Source organism: Ovis aries, chromosome 13, assembly GCF_016772045.2.
Source record: "Ovis aries strain OAR_USU_Benz2616 breed Rambouillet chromosome 13, ARS-UI_Ramb_v3.0, whole genome shotgun sequence".
Taxonomy (NCBI): Eukaryota; Metazoa; Chordata; class Mammalia; order Artiodactyla; family Bovidae; genus Ovis; species Ovis aries.
The window spans coordinates 35,801,395-35,825,918 of record NC_056066.1 but is presented as its reverse complement, the minus strand read 5'-3'; the positions used below and the strand labels follow the sequence as shown (position 1 = coordinate 35,825,918).

The 24,524-nt window shown below is 39.9% G+C and overlaps 1 protein-coding gene across 5 annotated transcripts in view; it reads right to left on the bottom strand.

The window, feature by feature from the left end:
* The window catches only part of MPP7 (MAGUK p55 scaffold protein 7), a 238,470-nt gene that overhangs the window by 123,526 nt on the left and 90,420 nt on the right, over positions 1–24,524 (bottom strand). For all 5 annotated transcript variants that reach the window (XM_015099631.4, XM_060397456.1, XM_060397457.1 and 2 more), the window contains exon 3: positions 16,327–16,445. In XM_015099631.4, the coding sequence (XP_014955117.2) occupies positions 16,327–16,445 (119 nt within the window). The remainder of the gene's footprint in view (positions 1–16,326; positions 16,446–24,524) is intronic.

The following is a 24,524-nucleotide window of genomic DNA, read 5'->3' as shown; positions in this document are numbered from 1 at the left end:
TAATAAAATCTCTTAGAAATATATTCCTTGGAAATATATTACTAATAATAACGACCTCTATCACAAAGTTCTATGGCTCTTTATAGGACATAAGGAAATTTCACGTTTTTCATACTGCTTTGGCCTGCATTTGCTTCTTTTTATTTGTAATCCTTCAGTAACAACCAGCAAGTTCTTTGAACGCTCAGGTTTCCTAAAGGAGCGAGCGCCACCTAGTGGAAGGACAGAAGATCAAAAAGCATGGCAAGGCAATGATCTGAATCTTGGAAGGCACACAACAGTGACCACACAAATATTTACTCAAATTGGAAACCAAAGATGTAAGTCAACTTTATCACGTAGTGAAAATTAAATTTTTATCACCTGCATAATCTAAAACATACCAACTTGAACAAATGAAGTGCATAAATACAGCGTATTTTTTAAGTTGACAGTTAACACTGTTCCATTTGGCTTCTAACTGAACTACACACAGAAATGAAAATAAGGGAAAAAATCACGTATAACTGCTGTTCTACCCAGGTATAAAAGAAAAGGAAGGCACTATGGAAGCACTAATTGCATGCAAAATACATGACTGGATATATTAAAGGCCATTTATTAACTAGGAAAGGTCTTTATCAGAAGGTATGTATGTACACACACATTTCATATTTTGGTCTTGAAAGTCCTCATGTCAACCCAAAACAATCTCATGAAATTTAGTAAGAAAACAAGAAACTGTGAGAATAACACAGATGAAGTCATGATGAGAAAGAATATGAAGTTAGAGACGGAGGACCCAGGCCAGCACAGCCTACTGCACTGGGAACATCACAAAAAACCAGTGAGACTGTAAAACGCATGTCTCCTTTCCTCAAGCCTTGCCATAGCAGTTAGGAGGGAGATGCATGCGTATCAAGAAAGAAAATATTACCAAGTTTTGACAAGAAAACAAACCCTAACTTTTTCATGCATCTTCTTTTTTCTTTATGCATCTTCTTTACTATGGTAAAACATGCATAATATTTACCCTTTTAACCATTTTCTTTTTGCATTTCCATACAAAAATTTTTATTGGAGTACAATTGCTTTACAATGTTGTGTTAGTTTCCACTGTACAACAGAGTGGATCAGCCATACATATTCATATATCCCCCCCCATCCTGAGCCTCTCTCCCACCGACCCATCTCCGACCTCTAGGTTATCACAGAGCATCGGGCTGAGCCTCTGTGCTACACAGCAGCTTTTCACTAGCTGTGGAAAGCTACGTATGGTAGTATATATACATGTCATTGCTAATCTCCCAATTCATCCCACTGTGCCCCACGTCCACACATTTGTTCTCTATGTCTGTGTCTCTATTTCTGCCCTGCAAACACTAACTTTTTATAGCACGACTGTCAGATCAATAGCAACCACTTAAAGGAACAAGCTTCAAGCGAAGCCTGCACTGTGAACATGCATTTATCTTCACCGCTACATCACCCAGCTGAACGTGAAAAATAGAATAATACCACACAGCAAAGGCCCCTGTTGGGTCTGAGTGGGGTAACCGGTGGTGATAACCACCCCCTGAGTCTTAGCAGCTTCTAACAGTGAAGCCTGTGGTCCCGTTAACACTCCAAGTCCTGAGGACTCTGCTCACATGCCCACCTGCCAGGCCAAGTGGAGGGTGCCCCAGTATCTCACACCCCCGATAACCAGCAATGGCCAGAGACGAGGCAACCTCGGCCCGGCTCCTCGGGGCTCCTGGCTGTAGTCACATCTCATGTTCACTCACATTTTATTGACTCCACAAGTCTTTCGCCCACATCAAGGGACACAGCCAATGTGACCTCACATGTGCCTGCAAATAGTATTACCAACGGAGGGATGGCAGGGTAGATGTTTCTGCGACTCAGTGCAAAATCATTTAAAATTAATTCATTGCATTTTATATACACAAAAGCCTATGATTTCACTTTGAGGGTTTTTTAAATAATAAAATTGCATTAAAGTCTTGGTTTTAAAAATTCCAATAGAGCATTTTAAATAACATTTTGAAACCTTTGAAAGTACTTCATTTGAAAATGTTACAGATTTTCTAAATATTTTATGTGAAGATGGAAAGAAAAATAAAATCATCCATACACAATATTCAAATCATGACCCCCAAAGAACACCTCTCATTCCTACTATCTGTACTGACATTCAAAAAATATTAACAGTACCTTTCATTTTAAAACAGGTGGATTAAAATCTTTACTGTCATCTATCTGTAATAAAGATGACACAACTTCCACAACTTGAATTCTAATTGAAAGTGATTTAAAAAACAAAACTACAGTATTAGTTATTTATGAAGGACCATAGTATTGCCATAAACAAACTCAATGGGATGTGAGCAAAAGTCACTATGCCCTCAGCGGGCACTCGAGTATTTGTAAAATAAATGGTAACCAAACTGGGCAAGATGAAGCCTGCAAGGGAAGGTGTCCAGTCCCTCTCAACAGCAACCCTCCCCTCAACACCTACATCACCTGTAAGCCACGCAGAATATGCAAGGATGGATTATGCACAGCTCCTGCCAGAAAGGACTGGCTTCAATGAACACCATACCCATAACTACAGTAGGTGCCAGAATACGTCACATAGATGCTTACAATATTAGATCAGTGCAAACAGTCACAGAATCAGCATTTAAAAATAACTCAGACCTCAGTCTTGGGCAAAGTCTACACACCTCACACCCTACTATACGTTCTCCTAGACCCACAAGCGAAGGATTTTGTACTGGGTGGTGGGTCTGTCCAAGATACTCTGTCTTCTGCATTTAAGACAAATAGAATCTGTGCAAATGCATGCTTGGATGCAATAAACTATCATAAAAAGTGAACGGAGCAGAGACCAGAAGATACAACACATACAAACAGAGATCCAGTACCAGATATATGAAGTAGTTCCCACAAATCAGCCAGATGAAGACACGTAACAAGAGAGAAACAGCAGCAAAAGATATATAAAAAGGCATAGAAAGGAAACTGGAATAGCTCAATCTCTAGTATTCAGATGAGTAGAAACTCAAATAAGCGGACAATATTTCAAACTGACCCTGTTGGCAAAAATTAATTCCAAGCGTTAACACAGACATAAAGCAATGGAGACTTTCCTTCCGCTGGTGGGAGTGTAACAGGAAACAAGCTTGGAAGAGTAGCTTGGTAATACCTAAAGAAGCGTGAGATGCACCCACTCTAGAGCAGCATCTCCTGTCTGCCCCAGAGGACTCTTTGTAGTTCAGTCGCCCATTCGTGTCCAGCTCTTTGCAACCCCATGGACTGCAGCAGGCCAGGCCTTCCTGTCCCTCACCCTCTCCCGACGTTTGCCCAAGTTCACGGTTTGTTCAAAGTGACAAGGAGACAACACTGGTTTCCAAGTGAAGGCATCTTGAATGTGAAGGACACCTTTCAATGTAAGCAGCCATCACCAGGAGAATAAACAATTTGTAATTAAGTCAAAGAATGCCATATAGCCATGGAAATTACTGAATCAGAGTTATCTGTATCACCATAAATACATCTCAAAATATACAGCAAAATGTTAAACAACAACAACAAAAGACAGAAAGTTGTTGACTATCATTCTAATTATAAAAAGTTTTCAAATGCACAAAGTAGTATTTTGTATTTTTCCAGAACAGAAATTCAAGATAAGGTGACCTCTGGCAGGCGAGGAAAAAAAAACAGAAACAAGAAAGGACACTCAGGCTTCAACCGAACCTGCAGTGTTTTCTTTCCTATGCTGTGTGGTGAATATGCGGGTATTCAAGCTGCGGTTCTGCCTTTCCTCATGCCCCAAATATTCTATGACATTTTAGAAGTGAAGGAAAAGTTAGAAAGCACATTTAGCCAACTCAAGAACTTTTTCAAGAACTTCAAATCATAGACTATATCAATTTCCACTGCAATTTCACAGAGTGAGAGCAAGGAAGTAAAAAGGCAAGAACAAAAGTTTATTAAGGCAAGACAACATCATCATGAAAAAAGCAGAATGTAGCCAAAGGGATGATGAAAAGAAAACAGTGTAAATTCTGGGATAAGCACTGAACATAGCAAACAGAAAGAAATGTAGGTTTAAGAGGATAACCACCACAGCGACTTATGTACCAGACCATTTAAAGCATATCTCATATATTCATTCATTCAGTCCTCATAACTACTACTGTCTCCCCTTAATACATAAGGAAAAGGAGACACCGTGAAGTAAAACACTATGACTGTTACTGTCGTCTTACTGTTGGTACATGTCCTTGGCACAGCCAGGACCTGAGACTCAGCAATGTGGCTCCAGGGCCCCAGCTCTGAGCCACTACTGCAGACGTGTGTCCACATGAAGGGCAAGAGTGGACACGGAACACTCCTCAGTATCCCCAAAAGTCCATGATTCATGCACTGCTCACAAGGCAGCTAGATGAACACAAGGAGAATGAAATGACTGCAAGAGTGGGAAAAAAAAAAAAGAAAAAAAAGAGGCAGACAAAAGTCCAAAGGTAATCTGAATAATCAAAGCTGTCCCTGGAGCTTCCAAGATTCCTCCCTCTAGAAATTACCTGTTCAGCCACATAGGGAACCCACTCATTCACTTAATGATTATGAGCTGAGTGCCTGACGCACCAAACTAAACTCCAGGGAATATTATCCAATCCCTCCCTCCAGATCAAATGGAGTTTCCACCAAAAGTTTACTTCTGCTTCTAATTTTTTTTAAGATTTGGAGACACATGCTAGAAACTACATAAATCCAGGACTCATTGGAAAAGTCCCTAATTCTGGGAAAGATCGACGGCAGAAGGAGAAGAGGGCGTCAGAGGACAAGATGGCTGGATAGCATCACTGGTGCAATGGATATGAACTTGGGCAAACTTTGGGAGATGGTGAGGGACAGAGAGGCCTGGCATGCTGAAGTCCATGGGGTCGCAAAGACAATTCTAGAAACACCGTTTAAAATGGCAGCAAGGTCTCCAAGCCAGCCCACAGAAGCATGTTTAAATCTGCTATGTGAAATTCCACCTCAACCTTGAGTCTCCTGTGAACAGCATGTGTGTTCCTGCACACCTTCCAACACAGCCCAGAGAGGTGAGGACCTAGCTCTAAGTGACCCTGCCACCTCATAGTCCATCGGGGCCCTGAGGAACAGGCCTCTCCCTTTTCCTCTCTGGGTCCACAACCATCTACAGTCAATGTACTTTGAGAACCAATTCAGAGCAGGAAGACCACACTCATGGCCCAACAGCATCCTAGTAACAGGACACAAACAAATGCCCGCCCTCGCCTTACGGTGAGGTCTCCAAAAACACCACAGTCCAGAGATTGGGGTGGAAACGAGAGCCGATCCAGGCACCAGAACTGCAAACATACAACTCCCTGAGCCAATCATTCCCTTGCTGGCTATGTCCAACCACACCTACAGAACAACTCAGCAGAACCTAATGAAGGGGGATGCGCAACTTTGCCCGGCAACCCCACTGCTAGGTAGAAAATCCAGAGAAGTTCCATGTATTCCTACTGAAACTCTAGTTCTCTGGAATTGGAGAATAGCAGGAATCACCTCCACAAGGAAGTGAGAGGATTACTGGTTTCCTGCCTCTACCCATTCTAAGGAATACATTGTTCTTTCCTTTTTTTACTATTTTATTGGAATAAAATTACTTTATAAAGTTATGTTAGTTTCTGAGTTTCTGCTGTACAGCAACATGAATCAACTGTATGTACGTGTGTGTGCATATATATATATATATATATGTATAAATATATATATATATCCCCTCCCTCTTAAGCCTCCCTCCTACGGCCCCTCCATCATACCCCTCTAGGTCATCACAGAGCACTGAGCTGAGCCCCCTGTGTTATACAGCAGTTTCCCAGTGGCTATCTATTTCACACAAGGTAATGTATGTATTTCAATGCTACCCTGTCAATTCATCCCACCCTCTCCTTCCCCCGCTATGTCCACGAGTTCGTTCTCCACGTCTGCATCTCTATTTCTGCCCTGCAAATAGGCTCATAGTACCATTTTCTAGATTCCATATGTATGTGTTAACATACAATATTTATTTTTCTCTTTGTGACTTACTTCACTCTGTATGAGTCTCGAAGTCCCTCTAGGTCTCTACAGATGACCCAATTTCATTCCATTCTATGGCTGAGTAATAGGGAATGAACTGCTCTTGAAATCAGGTAGGATACCCCACATGAGTGTGTGGAGTAGACAGACTCCCTGTTAGTCAATTATGAATATACGCAAATTAAGATGACTGCTCTAAAGCGAAGCATATTCAAATAAATATCTAAATCTCACAGCAACTTTCAAAAGGTGCTGTTCCATGATGTGAAACACACACCCAGCAGGAGGAAGCAACCCTATCAAGTACCCTCAGTCCTGGCCCCTGGGTCCCCCCATCCCCAGTCCTGAGCAAATCTCTAAGAAGGATTACATATGGCCTCTGTTTTGAGAGTGTGAATTACAAAGGCAACAATTTACTCAGGGTCTCAGGAATTCATATCTTCAGCAGACTTTACATGTTTCTGTGCCTGAAAAAATGTAAACTATAACGTAAGAAATAACTTCGTCTGGCTCCAACAGAGCTGGCCAAACAATTACCTTTGATTGGCCAAGGAGCGTTACCAGCTGCTGACACCCAGCTCTCCCCTCCGTCAGCCCAGGTGGCCGGGGATCATTCGCAGTGTCTGACTGCCTTTTCCTTTTCCTCCCACCAAGGCAAATGGGATTGCAGAGGCAAGTAACATAACCTCCCCAGCGGGCTTTCTCTCTGAATCCCACACCCCCCTCTCCCCTCCAAAACAGCACAATTTGTTTCTAAAGAGCTGGGTCCAGCAAGCTTCTTGTAAAATAGCCTTTCAGCCTTGAAGCTGATTTACTACCGTGTAAATATCACCTTCCCCAGCCCCATACGATGCTTTTCACTGCTTCTAGATGAAAAGAAGAGAAGAACGTGGAGTGCCTGCATGATTATAAAACCACTACCCAATAAAATTATCTGTCTCTCTCCTTTATGGCTTGACTATATCAATTATCCTGGAAATAACTACTTTCCAGGCAAGTCTCATGGTGCTAATGATTAAGAAAACTGGAATTATTGGAAGATTAAGATCAAGCATTACCTTCAAGCTGGTTTTTCATTTCCTGAAGTTTCCAGGTTGGAGATATAAAATTTTTAAAGTACATTCTCATTCACAGGTTGCTTTCTGAGCATCTGCTCAAGACTTATTTTCAGACTCAAGAGTAAGTTTTTTCACTTTTAAAATCCTACCTAACTTCACAAGCATTAAAGACTTCACGAATTCACATTCATACGGAGATGGAAAATAAACTGCCACTAAGTTATCCCTCATACCTAGCTTCCACGTGTCAACTACCCTGCCCTTGACATCATGTGTTTCATTAAAAATAAAACTGCAGGGCATCTTTAAGAAGAGAAATTAAATATTTTCAATTATAATTTGGTAAGAAGCAGTTATCCAAAATAAAGAACTCTTGCAAATCAATAATGAAATCATAGCCAAAAAAGAGGGCAAAGGAAGATGTCTGGTTTCAGCTCAGACATGTGAAGAGAAAGGAACTTGCAGGACAAACTGTCACCTGAAATCGGGAGGGAAAATCATGGCTGAAATCAACTTAGCAGGGGTAGAAACTGCTGGAGCCAGAAACTTGCAGGAACCCTTAACCAGTCATTTTGACAAATTAATGCTGGGCAAAGGTAACTAGTCTGAGGGACTCGGTCTTGGAGGAGAACCTTGCACTTTCCTCAAAGAGCTCTACTGAAAAAAAAAAAAGCCCTACCAAGTTCTCATGGTGAAAACAGGAGAAAATCCCCTAGTGTTTCAAGCAGAGGAAGGAGAAAAGTAACCATTTTGCAATACAAAGGCCAAGAGCTCTCTCCTCTCCAAGCATGCATACATGCTAAACTGCTTCAGTTGCTTTGCGACCCTGTGGACTGTAGCCCACCATGCTCCTCTGTCCATAGGATTCTCCAGGCAAGAATATTGGAGTGGGTTGCCATGCTCTCCTCCAGGGGATATTCCCAACCCAGGAATTGAACCCATGTCTCTTCGTCTCCTGCACTGGCCGGTGGGTTCTTTACCTTTAGAATCACCTGAGAAACCCCTTTCCTCTGAGTGAAAGTTAAAGTCGCTCAGTCATGTCAGACTCTTGCAACCCCAGTACAGTCTGTTTCTGTACTGGGGTTTCTATACAGTCCATGAAATTCTCCAGGCCAGAATACTGGAATGGGTAGCCTTTCCTTTCTCCAGGGGATTTTCCCAACCCAGGGATCAAACCCAGGTCTCCCGCATTGCAGGCAATTTCTTTACCAGCTGAGCCACAAGGGAAGCCCAACAATATTGGAGTGGGTAGCCTATCCCTTCTCCAGCGGATCTTCTCAACCCAGGAATTGAACCGAGGTCTCCTGCATTGCAGGTGGATTCTTTACCAACTGAGCTATCCCTCCAAGAGAGTGGCTTTACTTATCAGAGCTGTATTTGACCTGGGAAAAGGGCAGTAAGAAAACTTAACCACATCCCCATCTCCCAGCCTTCCTACCTCAAATAAGGGGAAAAAGGGAAAAAAAAAAAAGGGCTAAGAAATGCTTTTGAAGGTCCTCATATCCCAGGTACTGACATTTAATCAGAATATTATATAACAATTCCTCTCTCCAAGACCTCACCATCACCAAAAGGGCTCCAGTAAAATAACACTGGGTTATAACTGAGACAGCCAAAGATACAGACTCCAAGAGCATTCTTAAGGAAAGACAAAGGGAACAGGGGAGGGAGAGACACTAAGGAAACTGGAGTCTTGGGTACTGAGAGCTTCAGCAAACATTAAACACAGCCAGGTCAAAGCCAAAACTCACATGTAAAGCCTAATCACCTCAGTACCTATTACCCAATACATCATGTCCAACTTTCAATAGAAAATCACAAAGCATAATAAAAGGCAATAAAAGCACAGTCTAAAGAGATAAAGCAAGGATCCGAAAAAGACTCAACTCTGACACAGAAGTTGGAACTATGAAATAGGGAATTTAAAATACACATGATTAATAGGCTAACAGCTCTAATGGAAAAAGTGGACAACATGCAAGAACAGATGGAAAATGTAAGCAGAGCGATGGAAACTCTAAGACAGAATCAAAACGAATGCTAGAAACAAGGAACACCATAACAGACATGAAGAATGCTTTTGATGTGCTCATCAGTAGACTGGACATGGCCAAGGAAAGAATCAGTAAGACTGAAAATATGTTAATGGAAATTCCCCAACCTGAAACAAAGAGAAATGAGATGAAATTTTTAAAAAGGAACACCATATCCAAGAACTATGGGACATGTTCCATACATCTTCTGTAACAAAGAGAAAAAGAAGAAATACTCAAAGTAATAATGACTGAGAATTCTCCAAAATTAACGACAAAACACCAAACCACAGATGCAGGAAGCTCAGAAAATATCCAGCAGAATAAATGCCCAATAATCTACCCTTTGGTACACCATATTCAAACTGCAAGATCCAAAAATAAAGAGAAAATATTGAAATAATTCCAAGTGAAAAAACACCTTCCCTATAGAAGGCAAAGACAAGAATAACATCAGACACCTCATCAGAAACTATGTAAGCAAGGGGAAACTGGAGTAAAATATTTCAAGTGTTGAAAGGAAAAACCACCACTCTAGAATTCTGTATCCAATGAAACTGTACGTTGAAAGTAACGGAGAAATAAACACACAAACTTTAAAAGAAATCTGCTGTCAGTAGACCTGCCTTGCAACAAGTGTTGAAAGAAATTCTTTAAGAGACAAGGAAAGTGATATAGGTCAGGCACTAGAAATACATCAAGAAAAGAAGAGCATCAGAGAAGGAGTAAATAAAGGTAAACCAAAATCTTTTATTTTTCCTACTCTTAACTGATCTGACAAGTCTTTGTTCAAAGAATAACAGCAATGCATTGGGTGATGATAGTATATGGATAGGTGACATGACTGACAGGAATGCTATAAAGGACATAGAAAAAGGAATTAAGAATATTCTTTATAAGATACCTGCAACTACCTGCAACAAGGTACAGTGTTACTTCAGAGTAGACCTAGATTAGCTGTTAATGTATGTAGCAAACTCAATAATGGCAAGCACTAAAAAAAATTTGATATGTTAGGAAGGCATCGATGGAATCATATAAAATGTTCACCTAAAAGCAGAGTAGGAAGAGAGAGGGTGATTTAAAAAAAAAAAAGAACAAGTGCTATGAACAGAAATCAGTGGCAGACATGGTAAATATAACCAGTTATATCAACAAACACTCTAAATATGAATGGTCTAAATATATCAATTGAAAGACAAAGACTATGAGAGTAGATTGAAAAGGAAAGAAACTATTGTCTATAAGAACCCATCTTAAAAATAGAACACACCCAGCTCTCCTGGGTGTGACAAATATATCTATAAATATAGATGGATTAAAAGAAAGAAATAGAGAAAGATAGATCACGCTGCTGCTGCTGCTGCTGCTGCTGCTGCGTCGCTTCAGTCGTGTCCGACTCTGTGCGACCCCATAGACAGCAGCCCACCAGGCTCCCCCATCCCTGGGATTCTCCAGGCAAGAACACTGGAGTGGGTTGCCACTTCCTTCTCCAATAGACCAGACTAACACTAACCAAAAGAAAGCTGCAGTACCCACATCAGTTTCAGACAAAGTGGACAGCAGAACAAAGTAAACTGTAAGCGATACAGGAGGGTATTCCATGATGAAAACAGAGTCAACCCTCTGAGAAAACATCATAATCCTCAGTGTGCACGCATCTAACAAGACAGCCTCAGAACACATGATGCAAAACTGATAAGATTGCAAGGAGAAATGAACAAAGCCACTTCTGTACTAGAAAACTCCAACACTCTTTTATCAGTGATTGACAGATCCAGCAGGCCGAAAATCAGTATTTAGCACCATCAACCAACTTAATCGAATACTTCATCCAACAACAGCAGAATACACATTCTTCTCAAGCTCACATAGAACAAGACAGACCACATTCTGAACCATAATACACCTTAACAAAATGGAAATCATATAGCATATGCTCTCAGGTCACATGGAGTTAAAATAGAAATCAATAACAGAAAGACAGCAGTAAAATCTCCACATGTTTGGGAACTAACCAACAATTCTAAAGTACACATGGGCCAAGGGAGAAGTTTCAAGATAAATTTTTAAACATTTTGCAATAAATGAAAATATGGTTTAACAAAATTTGTGGAATGATGCAGAAGTAGTGGTTAGAGGGAAAGCATGGCATTGAACATTAAAAAAAAAAAAAAAAACAGAACTAAAATCAATTTTCTAAGCTTCTCCCTTAGGAAACTAGAGGGAAAAGAGCAAAGAGGAAAAAAAGAAAGAATAAAATACAAGCAAAAAGCAACAGAATTGAAACAGAAAAAAAAAATTCAGTGAAACCAAAAGCTGGTTCTTTGAAAAGATTAACTGATGAACCCACAGCCAAGCTAATAAGAAAATGAGGCAAAAACTCCTAATAATATCAAAAATGAAAGAAGAGTCATCATTATGGATCCTAAGGACATTAAAAAGATAATAAAAGATTATAAACAATTCCATGCCCTCAAATTTGGTAACTGATTCCACCAATTCCTTGAAAGATACAAATGACAAAAACTCTACACAAAAATAAATAGATGATCTAAATAGGCTTATATCTACTAAAGAAATCAATAGTTAAAAACCTTCCCAAACAGCTAGCACTAGGCCCAGATGGTTTCAATGGTGAATTTACGGGAAAAATCCTACCAATATTCTACAAACTCTTCCAGTAAAAAAATAGAAGCAGAGAGTATACTTCCTAACTATATGCCAAGCATTACCAAAACCAGATAAAGACATTACAAGAAAGGAAAACTACAGACTAATATCTCTTATGAACAGAGATGTAAAAATCCTCAGCAAAACATTAGCAAATCAAATCCAACCAAGGATAACATGAACTATATACCAAAACCAAGTGGGATTTTTCCCAGGAATGCAAAGTCTGGTTCAATATTCAGAAGGAATAAAGTAATCCGTCATAGCAACAGGATAAAGAAAGTCTATATGATCAAAACAGTAGATGTGAAAGAATCATTTGAAAAAAAAAATCCAACATCCATTTATGATTAAAAAAAAAAAAAAACACTCAACAAACTCAGAATAGAGAAGATTTCTTCAACATGCAGTTTTAGCTGAAAATACCAGTTCCTCCTCCAGCGCCTCTCTGAGGCCAGCATTGAGGGATGCCCCTTCTGCATATCAAAAAGCTGAGACCATGGGCCACCGTGGAATGCGCATCACCATGTCCTCTGGGGGGCTGAAGACCCTATAAAACAAGGGGCTAAACCTGCTCTATTAGAAAGCTTATCCCTGGTGTCCTACATACTGTCTGGCACAGAGTGAGACCTCAACAAAGACAGCATGAACAAAACAGTCAAGTCAGAAATTAAAACTATGTAACTAAATGTTATCAGGGTCTGGTTGAGTTTTACTATGACTCCTTTAAGACTGAAATCACAAAAAATATACACAACAATGCAATCATAACAGGAAATTTTCCTTGGAAATAATAGTTGTGTTTTGTTGAAATACTTCAGAATCTCCAAAAGAATAAAATTCAGATTGCTACCTTTTTTTCTCCTGCCCCATACAAATATGCAACTATTTGAAAAGGCAAGGGAAAAAAAAAAACCATAGGCAGCTATTTAAAAGGTACTAAAATTTTTATATTCTTATCCTAGAAATCCAACACAATTGTGAAATAAGAACAAAAATTTCTTGAAGAAAGAACTACCGATCTTTTTAAAAATTAATAGTTAAGTAAGTCTTTAAGCCACATTTTGTTGGCTTAAAATGAACTTAATCCTGATTATAAAAATACACACAATGTAACTGAATAATATGTTTGGGAATGCATGTAAGAATTAAAGATTTTAAAATTTAAAAAATAAAAAACTAAAAAAAAAATAAAAATAAAAAAATAAAGTAAGTAAAGGAATTTCAAAAGGAAAAACCACAAGGATAGGAGATAAGATTTGGAAATGAGATTTGGGCACAAACAACATGCTTCATGGGTCTATAAACTTGCAAAAACACAGTTCCAAAATGTGGCTCTGTGCGTCCATCACGTTCACTAGATAATGTGGAAACTGATGTCCTTGTCTGCTCTCACATTAGATTGGATATTTCCATTCTTATATATAATATTTCCAAGGTCTTCAATAGGTACCATCTATCTTCTTTATTTATTTATTTATTTTTTGGCCATACCACACAGTATGTTGAATCTTAGGTTCCTGACCAGGAATTGAACCCGTACCCCCTGCATTGAAAGCACAGAGTCTTAACCATTGGACTGCCAGGGAAGTCCCGATATCAACTTTCTTCTGATTTAAACTTAACTCCTCCTTGGAATCTCATATTCATGGTTTTTATTATTCAACTTTTCTATTTAGAAATTTTTCTTTTAAAAAAATCTTCAGTTACAGTATAGGATCATCATGGTTCTCTTCCAATGACAACTCACAACCTACAGTATTCCCCTCAGAGTGGAGCTCAAGATCTTAAGGTGGCATGCCATACCTGCTGCAGACCCCAGCACCAAACCGCCTCTTCTTAAGTGTATTTTACATCAGATCAGCAAGTTGTCTGCATTTAAAACTGCAAGGCAATTTAACAACCACTTTCTTTTTTTAATCAAAAGATGAGAACTGTGAAGATTGGGGGCTCGAATAAAATCAAGTTTTCCGTTCACCCAGTTCTAAATCATGTACCAACAGCGTTAACTGCAGGCAAAAGAGCATAACATCAAAGCACACAAAATGAATCCTTTCAAACAAATTCCTTTTGCTCTACTGAGATTTATGTATAGAAGCAGAAGCCTGCTCTCCTCCACCCTGCAGTGGAGGCTCTTGGAAGACGGGTAAGCAGATTGTTCCAGCTGTTTAAACTACGCTCCTGATCCCGTGAGACCTGCCTTCTGGAGGCATCCTAGGTTTTCCTACTTGAAAACTAACATAATGGGTCAGTCAAAGGACACCTTGAGTCTGCGCATGAGAAAAGGAGGGGGGGCAGCATCTAGTAAGAAACTGAGAGCATACTAGAATTACATAATAAAACTAAATTTTAAAATACATTTTATGGCAATTACTGAAAAAACATTTGGAATAGAGCAAATGTTACTATGCTATTTAAAGACTAGCAACATCCATTTATTTGCTACACTGTTTTTATAAACCAGATATTGGTAACAGTATGCTTCCTAGCCACTTAATTATGGACACATACTTTGAATAACAACTTGTGCTGAAAACTCAACAGCTAGTGTAACTAAGAATTTTTTACACATTAGTTTTATTCTTTTAATATTGAAAATAACAACCATCTCTGCCAATTCTTTTTGGTCCTTTACATGCTATGATAATTAAGCTTCTTAATAATTTATTCACCTAACCTATATAACTACCAAAAGAACTAAGAGCTTCACTATTTTATTGGAAACTCTCTGTCAACAAACAACCTTGTCAAACAGATACAGACTCACAGACTTAGAGAACAAAGTTATGGTTGCAGGGGGCAGGAGGATGGGGGGAGGGATGGTTCAAGAGTTTGGGAAGGACATGTACATACTGATACATTTTAAATGGATAATCAAGCAGGTCCTACTGTGTAGCAGAGGGAATTCTGTCAATATTATATGGGAGCCTGGCAGGAGGGGAGTTTGGGGGAGAATGGATACACGCATATATATGGCTGAGTCCCTTTGCTGTCCACCTGAAACTATCACAACATTGTTAATCGGCTATTCTCCAATACAAACTAAAAAGTTTAATTTTAAAAATCTTGTCAATAGATAATATAATTTCCATTTATAAGCAAGGAAACTGAGATAGTAGCCACAATATAAATAAATACAAACATACACATCCATTGTTTGGGGGGCATATTTGTTTACTGATTAAGAAGTGATGGTGCTATTTGAAATGTATTTCATTCCTTCTATCAAGATCAAATCAATCTAAACAATCCATAACTATCCAACTTCCAAACATTTAATACAGGAGTATTTTCATGATTGCTTCACTAAGTCATAAACTTTACCAATTATTAGCCCAAGACCATTTCTAATACATCCCAAGAGAGTAACTAAACTATCTCAAATTATTTAGAATACAAAGATATCTTGGCAATAATACAAAAACTAAAAAGAAAAAATATTAAAACAACACACATAATAAAGCATTCTTTAAATGTAAAGCTAGGAAAATGCCACAGATCAACACTAATCTCTTGAGAATTGCTAGACTTAAAGCACACAAATTTCAGCAAATTTGACAAAAAAAAAAAAATGCAGTAAGAATTGTCCTGTCCTGTGAAACAATGGTGCCTCATTTCCAAATACTATACATCAGTCAAAAAGCCTCTTATCACAACAGACAACCATAACAGATGGAGCTGAATTAAGTATAGGATCAGACACTGTTGAAGCATAAGTTTCTATCTCCTGCAGACTCTGTAAGACTTTAAATTCCTTTCAGCTTGAGTTAAATGGGAGAAAATGCAATTCATATTTCCAGAAGCAAGAGTGGCATATTTTCCAGTAAGTTCCTTGTTCTCGTTTTACTATTTTAAGACTCCTGATCACTCCCAGCACTGCTGTGTGGCAAGATCTGATTTCTGGTGGTTGATCATTTCCAGGGTATGACGCTTGGCAAAACTGGTCTCCAAACACTGTTTTTTATTCCTATTTAGCGTCAGTGTATTTATACACAAAATACCATGTCAGTGGCGCTGGGCCAAGAAGAGAAACAGCTTGCTAGAATTTCATTTGACTTTGTTAGAGGAAATTATTTTAAATTAATGTGGCTACTGAACAGCTGCCATCCTTAACCTCAGAAAATATATTCCTTCTAATTTTTGCTGCGAACATTTATTTATTTAAGTTAAACTCCAGCTCATGAATGTTGACCATGAGGAGTCTAAACCTTCTTGCGACTATTTCACATTCTTTTTCTAAACAAGGGCAGGCGCAGGCTTGCTCTATTAGTATGCACAGCCAGGTTGCCACCATTAAGTGAAATCATCTATGTATTTTTGGTAGAATCTTTTTTAACAACTTCCACGCCTGTCAGTGAAATGGAACAAGGCTGTTTTGTTTTTGGAGGGCAATAATTTGATCTCTGGTTTACTGGATGGCGCTCAAAATATTTTTCCATATGTTTTTCCGCAAAGAAAAATCTGACATCAGCATGGTTTACCTTGACTAGTGAATGCAGGCTTTTTTCACCAAACACATCCCAGAGGAAGGTCAGGTCTTCCTGGCTGTCCACATGTGGCTGCAGCTGGGCTGGCAGAGCCACCAACAGCTCATACAGACCTATAAAACGAAAATAAAACACAAAGTGTAATCTCAGAGTGATCTCATTAATTTCGCTTAAGGTGTGTGTAATTGACGGCTGGAACATGTCGTTTTTACTGGATCTGTATTCTGGGCCATCAAGCAAAACTCTTCTCCAAAGAAACAAAGGAAGCTTTTGGATTTTTAAATTCTAAAGATATATGTACAGCAGGCCTGTTTTTACCTCCTGTGGTGGTCAACATTTTACAGCCCTCCAAGTTTACATAACCCGAAACAAAAAAAAATATGTACAAGCTTTCAAAAAAAAAAAATCGAAAAGAAGAAAACGCATACATTCCTTCCGTTAATCGTTATTACATTTCCCTCGACGTTAGCCAAAGAGTGAAGTGAGTCATGAATAGGAAAAACTTCTTTAGAAGAGCAGAAAATTGATAGCATGGTCCATTAAAAAGGTTTTGTGGTTTCCAAACGGTTCCTAATAATATATAGCTTCAAAAACATTTGCATTATCGAACGTCCAAAGTCAAGTTCTAAAAAGTAAGCCAGAAGAAACTGTACTTGGTGTGGCATTGTTTGTAGCCACCCTATTTTTTTTTAACAACAACAAACTCTGCAGCACTTAGCCTAAATGCAACTCTAATTTGAGGGTATGTGATGCCCTTGAGAAGAGTCAAGGCAACAGATGCAGGTCACGCATGTTCTCGCTGGAAGCTCCCTCGAGCAGACAGTAGCACAGTGTCCCGGGAGCAGGCTGTGCAGACCATCCATCGCGTTCAGGGGCCGGCAGATTCCTGTCCAAGAACTGTTGCAACAGTGCTTGCCCGGACTCTTCAGGGAGGTGACCTGGCAGAAGTCAGTATCAACTCAGAGCACATGTTTCATTTTCCAGCAGGATTACATGAGGTAAAAAGGACAAAATTCCTTTTATTTCTGTCTGCTGTCTGCAAAAACACCGAGACCTCCTGGGATTTACTAGCACATGGGACTGTTGTTATTTCTGGTCTGAATAAGTGCTGCTGTTCATCAGAGAGACAGCTTTACAAGATATTCCACCAGCAAAGATTCGTAAATTATGGCCTTCTGATCAGTGTAGCTGTTATCTTCCTAAAGCGTTATAATATTCTGATAACGTGATTAACTCACAACCAAATGCATTCGGTACCACTTTGGAAGTGAGATATGTAACTTGAGATTCAATTAAATTGAAACATTCCTGGGACTATATTTGGCCACAAGGATCTAAAATACTCTAGGGAAAAGTAAATAAATAAAACCTTCTCCCAATTACATTCTTAAGTATTGGTGGTTTATATTTGTTCCCATAAAAACCTGGCACCCTTCCTAAACTAGCACTTATTTACAATTCAGTAAAAATATTCTTAAGGTATCTCAACCTAAGTCAATGTACAGATCTCAGTTTATACAAATACATACACACACACAACCACCAAGATCAGCATTTAAGGTCAGAGGTTCAAACTATGAAATTATGTAAAAAGAAGGTAGAATTTCACTATTCTATTACCGATTTCAGGAGTAGTAAAAATGATTACCTATTCCTTAGTAATATGATTAGAGCTGTATGATACAAATTCAACTGTGATATAATTTATATGGTACAGCTCTTGGGGGGATTCAATGAGTTCATACACTTTAACAGTCCTGGCACATGGTAAATACTTGATGTTTCACATGTAATGCAAGTTTCAGCCATTGTATTACCAATTACGACTGTTATCCATCATTATTATTACTAAAAAAGCAAAAATCTGGATCGAACAGTCCTAGATGCAAACCCCAGGTCTCCACTTTAAGCATTTCACATAATTTATATAAACCTTGTTACCCTCACGTGTTGAAAAAGAAATGATAATCTACATATGTGGTAAAACTTCACAGAACTAAATAAATACACACACACAGAGACACGCATAAGCACATGTAAAACCAGGGAAATTGACAAAGATGAACCACTGGTGTGGATGACGCTCTCCCAGCTGTGACACACCACCACAGTCATGAATAATGTGCCCGCAGGGGAACTGGTGAAAGTACACAGGATTTCTCTGTGTTATTTCCTACAACATGTGACTCTATAATTATCTCAAAATAAAACTGAAACAAAAGAAGAAGTTGTGGTAAATACAGTTGCTGTAAGGATTCAGCGAACAATTCACAATTCACAGGCATTGATTAAAAATAACAATATCCATCTTTCCTCAGTTTGTTTCCTAACAAGGAAAATCTCAGTGCAACGCTTCTAACTAGACACCCAGCTTAGCGATAGGTGCCAACCGGACAAAACACCATACTCAGAAATGAAACCACTCTGGTCTTCTATACATGGAAACTGTTCACCTTGCCTACATACGCCTTAGCTTTTTGTGGGAATAATCCATGTTAGGCTCAATTTTTAAAATAATAACAATTTCTTTGTTAGTCAAAGCACAGAAGCCTGAGTTTTCTGTGCTTCTCTAGCTCCATGCAATCCTAACTTGCATGGTCCAGTAGAGCGCAACAACACTCACTTCTCTTCATCTCCCCAATCTCATGTGCTGTGCCTAGTCACTCAGCCACGTCTGACTCCTTGCAACCCCATGGATTGTAGCCCAACAGGCACCTCTATCCATGGGGACTTTCCAGGCAAGAATACTAGAGTGGGTGGCTATGCCCTCCTCCAGGAGATCTTCCCAACTCAAGGATCAAAGCCAGGTCTCCCGTATTGCAAGCAGATTATTTAATGTCTGAGGCATCAGGGAAGCCCAAGAATACTAGAGTGACTATCCTATCCCTTCTCCAGGGGATCTTCCCGACCCAGGGATTGAACCAGGGTCTTCTGCATTGTAGACAGATTCTTTACCAGCTGAGCCACCAGGGAAGCCCCTGGTATCCATACCTTGTACCACAAAACAAAGCCAGAGAGACAGGACCATGCCAATCAGAAATTCAAAAGATGGTAAAAAGAGCTGCCAGCCAAGAGCATTGCTAGCTGCAAGCAGTATCAATGCAGGCAACAAAAAGGACAAGCACTGCCACTCAAACCAGTGACCCAGCCCCAGCAAACACCTCAAGTCCACGTCTAAAACTAGGTCTGTGTACTTACATGTGCTTTAAAGGAGTCCTATGCTCAGTTCCTTGAGTCCCAATCATGAAGAACACTATGAAATACAATGGTCCTTGAAATTCAGAGAGCCAGAATAAGAGTTGAGAAAGCAATGTGTGTCTTTAAAACTTTTTCCTAAATCCACCTGTTCCCTGAACAAGACCTGGGGCCATGAAAGTCAACCTGTGCTCTGCTGTAGTCATCCAAGCTCATTTCCATAAACATCTAGGCACCCATGAACCCAGAGCATCCACAGCTCTGAAGGTCTAAGACAAATCGGACGTGATTTCTTGTCCACAGGTGTCTACAACAAAGTTACGTGCAGGACCAGGTTAGACTGTGGGGCAGAGGCAGGGGAAGTGGTCAGTTCCTCCAGGGGGAGGAAGACATCAAGAAACCTTTAGGCAGGAAGAACACCTGAGTTGGGGCCATGAAGGCTCCATTCCCAAGAATCAGCATGTTATGAGCTCTCAGAGTCAGAGCCCCGGGCACAGAACTAAGTCCATAATGTAATGCTATCTCTCCCCAGAGAGCTCACAACCTTGGATGACACAGAATGCAGTCCATATATGAGCAAGCATCTTTCAATCCCAAATATAATGATCTCCTATTTGCCCAATTAAGATCTGAAACATTTTTCTCTTCCAAGCAAAATAAATAGATACTTGGGCAGTTGACTACACAAACAAATGTCAGTGATGTTACTAAGATGTTCATGACCGCCTCTAGCATTTAAATTGCAATTTAGTTAGAAACTCTTAACTGTGAATTACCTATGAAGAAAAATACATTAATGTAGATAGTGTTTTCGCCCCATTTGCACATTTCACACAACCATTTGAATTCTTCAGAGTGAGATTCTTCCTCATCACAAGTGCCACTTGAGAATTAGAATAGATTGTTTGAACTTCCAGGTCACTTGAGATGCAACACCGTTTTGAATATATGAGATGCCATCACTGAGAATCTGGGTAAAGCTGATTGGTTTTTCATCAACAAACCTACTTACCTACTTTTTAAAATTCTATCAATTGCAAATGTGAGGTTTTTAACCCTTCTTCAAGGGATAATTAAATCTAGTCTAAACTTCGTCTCCTTTTAAAAAAGAATATGTCAAAGGAACTCTCAATAATTTCTAAAATTATGAATTTCATTATATGTGAATACTTTCAGTTTCCCCATTCCACACACTTTTGTGCACGGGAATAAACAGAGAAAGTTCCCTTTGAGAGATTTTGTATGGACCTGATTATAAGCCAGCTCTCTCTTCTCTAAGAGATCATTTTATGGAGGGAAAAAACTCACCTTATATTTGGGCACATACAACACAGGACACTGTCCAGGATGCCTGTGAAGGGTTTCAATAAACTTATTTCATAAAAATATTCCAACAGAAAAAAAGATACTTTTAAATTAGTGCATTTTATATGCTGAGAAAAAGAAATCAATAACAGCAAAACTAAAATAGGTTCAGGGTCACCTGATTAATATATATATAATAATTATTACAGCAATTTTAAGCAGAGAGCCATCAGTGGGGTCTGAATGAAGCTGGCAGGCCATGGGCTGGGGCCCAAAAGGAAGAAAAGCCCAGGAGGTTAAGTCTACTGGGGTAAGGAAGGTATTCACAGTAATAGGAGCCAATTGCAGAGAGATGCAAAGATGCTCGAAAGATCTCTGAGTTGGTACTGAAGCCTGTTATCTACAAGCTCAGTAGTAACCTCTTCTCCCCTTTCCAGAAGAAGGTGAGATGACAAATGCTGGCCGTCTGATGTCATGAAGAATAACATCCTACAGAGAATGCTTTCTATACAGTATAAACTGCCCATTCCACCAGGAAGTTCATTAAGCCAACACATGTGTGGACCACCACATCATTGACTTAGATACCTGATTGGAGCTACATGTGCTGACTTCTCTGAGCTTTGCTGCACTGCAGGGTGAAACACTTGTCATTTTTTTTTTAAGATGAATCAAAAAAAAAAAAAAAAAACACTCACAGTCGTCCCTTGGTATCCAGGAGACCCACAGAAGATCAAGCACCACAGCTGCCCTCTACATCTGCCGTCCACAAGAACAGATTCAACTTCATGGTGACTACGCAGTACCATATTTATTGAAAAACCCTGCATATAAGTAGACCTGCACGGTTCAGGTCCATGTTGTTCAAGGGTCCACTGTACATGCTTGTTCTCTCTCAACAATCTATGCTCAGAGTATGATCTTGATGCCTTCTGAAGCCTGGCAAAACAAATGACAGGGTCAGCTGTAGTGTTTTTGTGGCCCCATGGACTGTAGCCTGTTGGGCTCCTCTGCCCATCGAATTTCCCAGGCAGCAATGCTGCAGTATGGTGTCATTTCCTACTCCAGGGGATCTTCCCAACCCAGGGATCAAACCCATGCCACTTGCATTTTCTGCATCAGCAGGCAGATTCTTCGCCACTAGCACCACCTGGAAAGGCTCACTGTTTTACATACAGATATAAAAACTGTGGACTCTTAACCACTAGTTTCTCAGGTGGCACAGTGGTAAAGAATCTGCCTGCCAATGCAGGAGACACAAGAGACGGAGTTCAATCCCTGGGTCAGGAAGATGCCCCAGAGGAACAAATGGCAATCATTCCAGCATTGTTGCCTGGAAAATACCATGGATAGAGGAGTCTGGTGGGCTACAGTCCATGGGGTCACAAAGAGTTGGACACAACTGAGCACTCATGCATAAATACTTTGGTGCTTTTGCAACTTCAAGTAAGTTGTCTTTTTTTTTTTTTTTTTTTGCAATATTTAGATAAGAGTAGTATTGTAAAGCTTTCTATCAGGATCTTGTATGTAAGTCAGAAGCAGGAGATTTTAAGGATTGTGAAAGGCAGATAACACTGACCCAATCATGCTGAATAAACAATTCGCCCGAAGTCATAATACATTAACCAGAAGAAAATGATAAAGTGTCATCCTTACATTAAAATTTCATTACTTTGTAAGATTTACCCATTTACTAAAATATATGATAGTAATTCTAACTCTGCATAAAGTTTGCTATAATCATGGTCAGACCCTGAGTGATTCTCACCCTGCCTAAAACTGTGCTTTGCTGTGCTCAGTCGTGTCTCTTTGCAACCCCATGGACTGTAGCCCATCAGGCTCCTCTGTTCATGGGGATTCTCCAGGCAAGAATACTGGAGTGGGTTGTCATGCCCTCCTCCACAGAATCTTCCCACACAGGGATCGAACCCAGGTCTCCTGCACTGCAGGCCAATTCTTTACCAGCTGAGCCACCTGGGAAGCCCACCGAATAAAACTAGCTGCTAAAAATTACATCTGTTTCTTTTGTCTCACCCTCCTTAATCTATCCTTCCCACCACCAACCCCTAAAGCTTCCCAAAATAATACTTGGTAAAAATTACTACCAGAAGCAGTTCCCAGTAGTATTAACCATACCTAATACTGCGGTATGAGCTATGGTAAAGTGCTTTACAGGCCACCTCACTTCATGCTCTCCATCAGCGGGTCCTATTCCTGTCTCCATTTTACAGGAGGACATACACTTAGCCAGTAAGTGGCAGTCAGGACTTAAACTATGTCTCCCAGAATAACCCATCACACAAAGCTTCTACTCAAAAACCTTCAAGAGATCCCTCAAAAGAAAAGTTAAATGCCTAACTGGACACTCAAATTACAAATGGATCAAATATTTCAAATATAATCTAGAGGACAATCTCAAAGAGTATTTTTATCATCTTGGAGTTAAATGTTTGTCTTAGAAAACAAAGAACCTAGAAATCAAAAAAAAAAAATTATGGTAGAATTCGTGACAAAATTTTCATGCATCAAAAAAACCAAGGAAGTTTACAGAGAAACAGCCAAAAATTATCTCCAACAAGCAAGTGATTGATATCAAGAATAATAAAAGATGAGTAAAAGATGAGTAAAAGAGAAAAATGGGCAATAGTCAAATGGTGGCAGAAAAAATTGATGCCCCTCAAAATCAGTATATAAAGTAATGTTCAATCTAAGAAATAATACGATTCTTGTAAGTCAAAGCAGGATTTCACTGGTGGCCCATTGGTTAAGAATCCACCTGCCAACACAGGGGACACGAGTTCAATCCCTGGTCTGGGAGGCTTCCACATGTCGTGGAGCAACTAAGCCAATGTCCCACCACTACTGAAGCTTGTGTACCCGAAGCCCGTGTCTGCAACAGGAGGAGCCACGCGCAACGAGAAGCCCCCACCTGCCGCACCTAGAGAAAAGCCGGCACGCAGCAACGAAGATCCAGTACAGCCAATAAACAAATTCTTTTAAGTTAAAGCATATCATTTTTCTTTTATCAATTTAGGAGATAATTAAGTTCGCAAATACCCATTCTTAGGGCATGAGAGTGGTTTCCCTGGTGGCTCAGACAGTCAAGAATCCACTGGCAATGCGGGAGACCTGGGTTCAGTCCCTGGATTGGGGAGATCCCCTGGAGGAGGGCATGGCCACTCACTCCAGTATTCTTGCTGGAGAATCCCATGGACAGAGGAGCCTAGTGGAATACAGTCCATGGGGTCACAGAGTCAGACACGACTGAGTGACTAAGCACAGGGCATGAGAGCAGACGCCCAGCAGTCACTTGGTGGGAGGTACACTCATTCATTCAATCAGCATCCACTGACCACTGTACAGTCTCCGGGCCAGATGCTATTCAAGGTGGATAGATCAGCAAAGAGCCCTAGGTAACATTTCATGTGTGTGACAGTCACTCAGTCGTGTCCAACTCTTTGTGACCCCATGGACTGTAGCACCCTAAGCTCCTCTGTCCATGGAATTCTCCAGGCAAGGATATTGGAGCGGGTTGCCATTTCCCACTCCAGGAGAACTTCCCGACCCAAGGATCAAACTCGCATCTCTTGAGTCTCCTGCACTGGCAGGTGGATTCTTTACCACTGCAGCACCTGGGAAGCCCAGATAACATTCTAGGGGGAAGGCAAATAATAAACACAAGCAAGCAAATT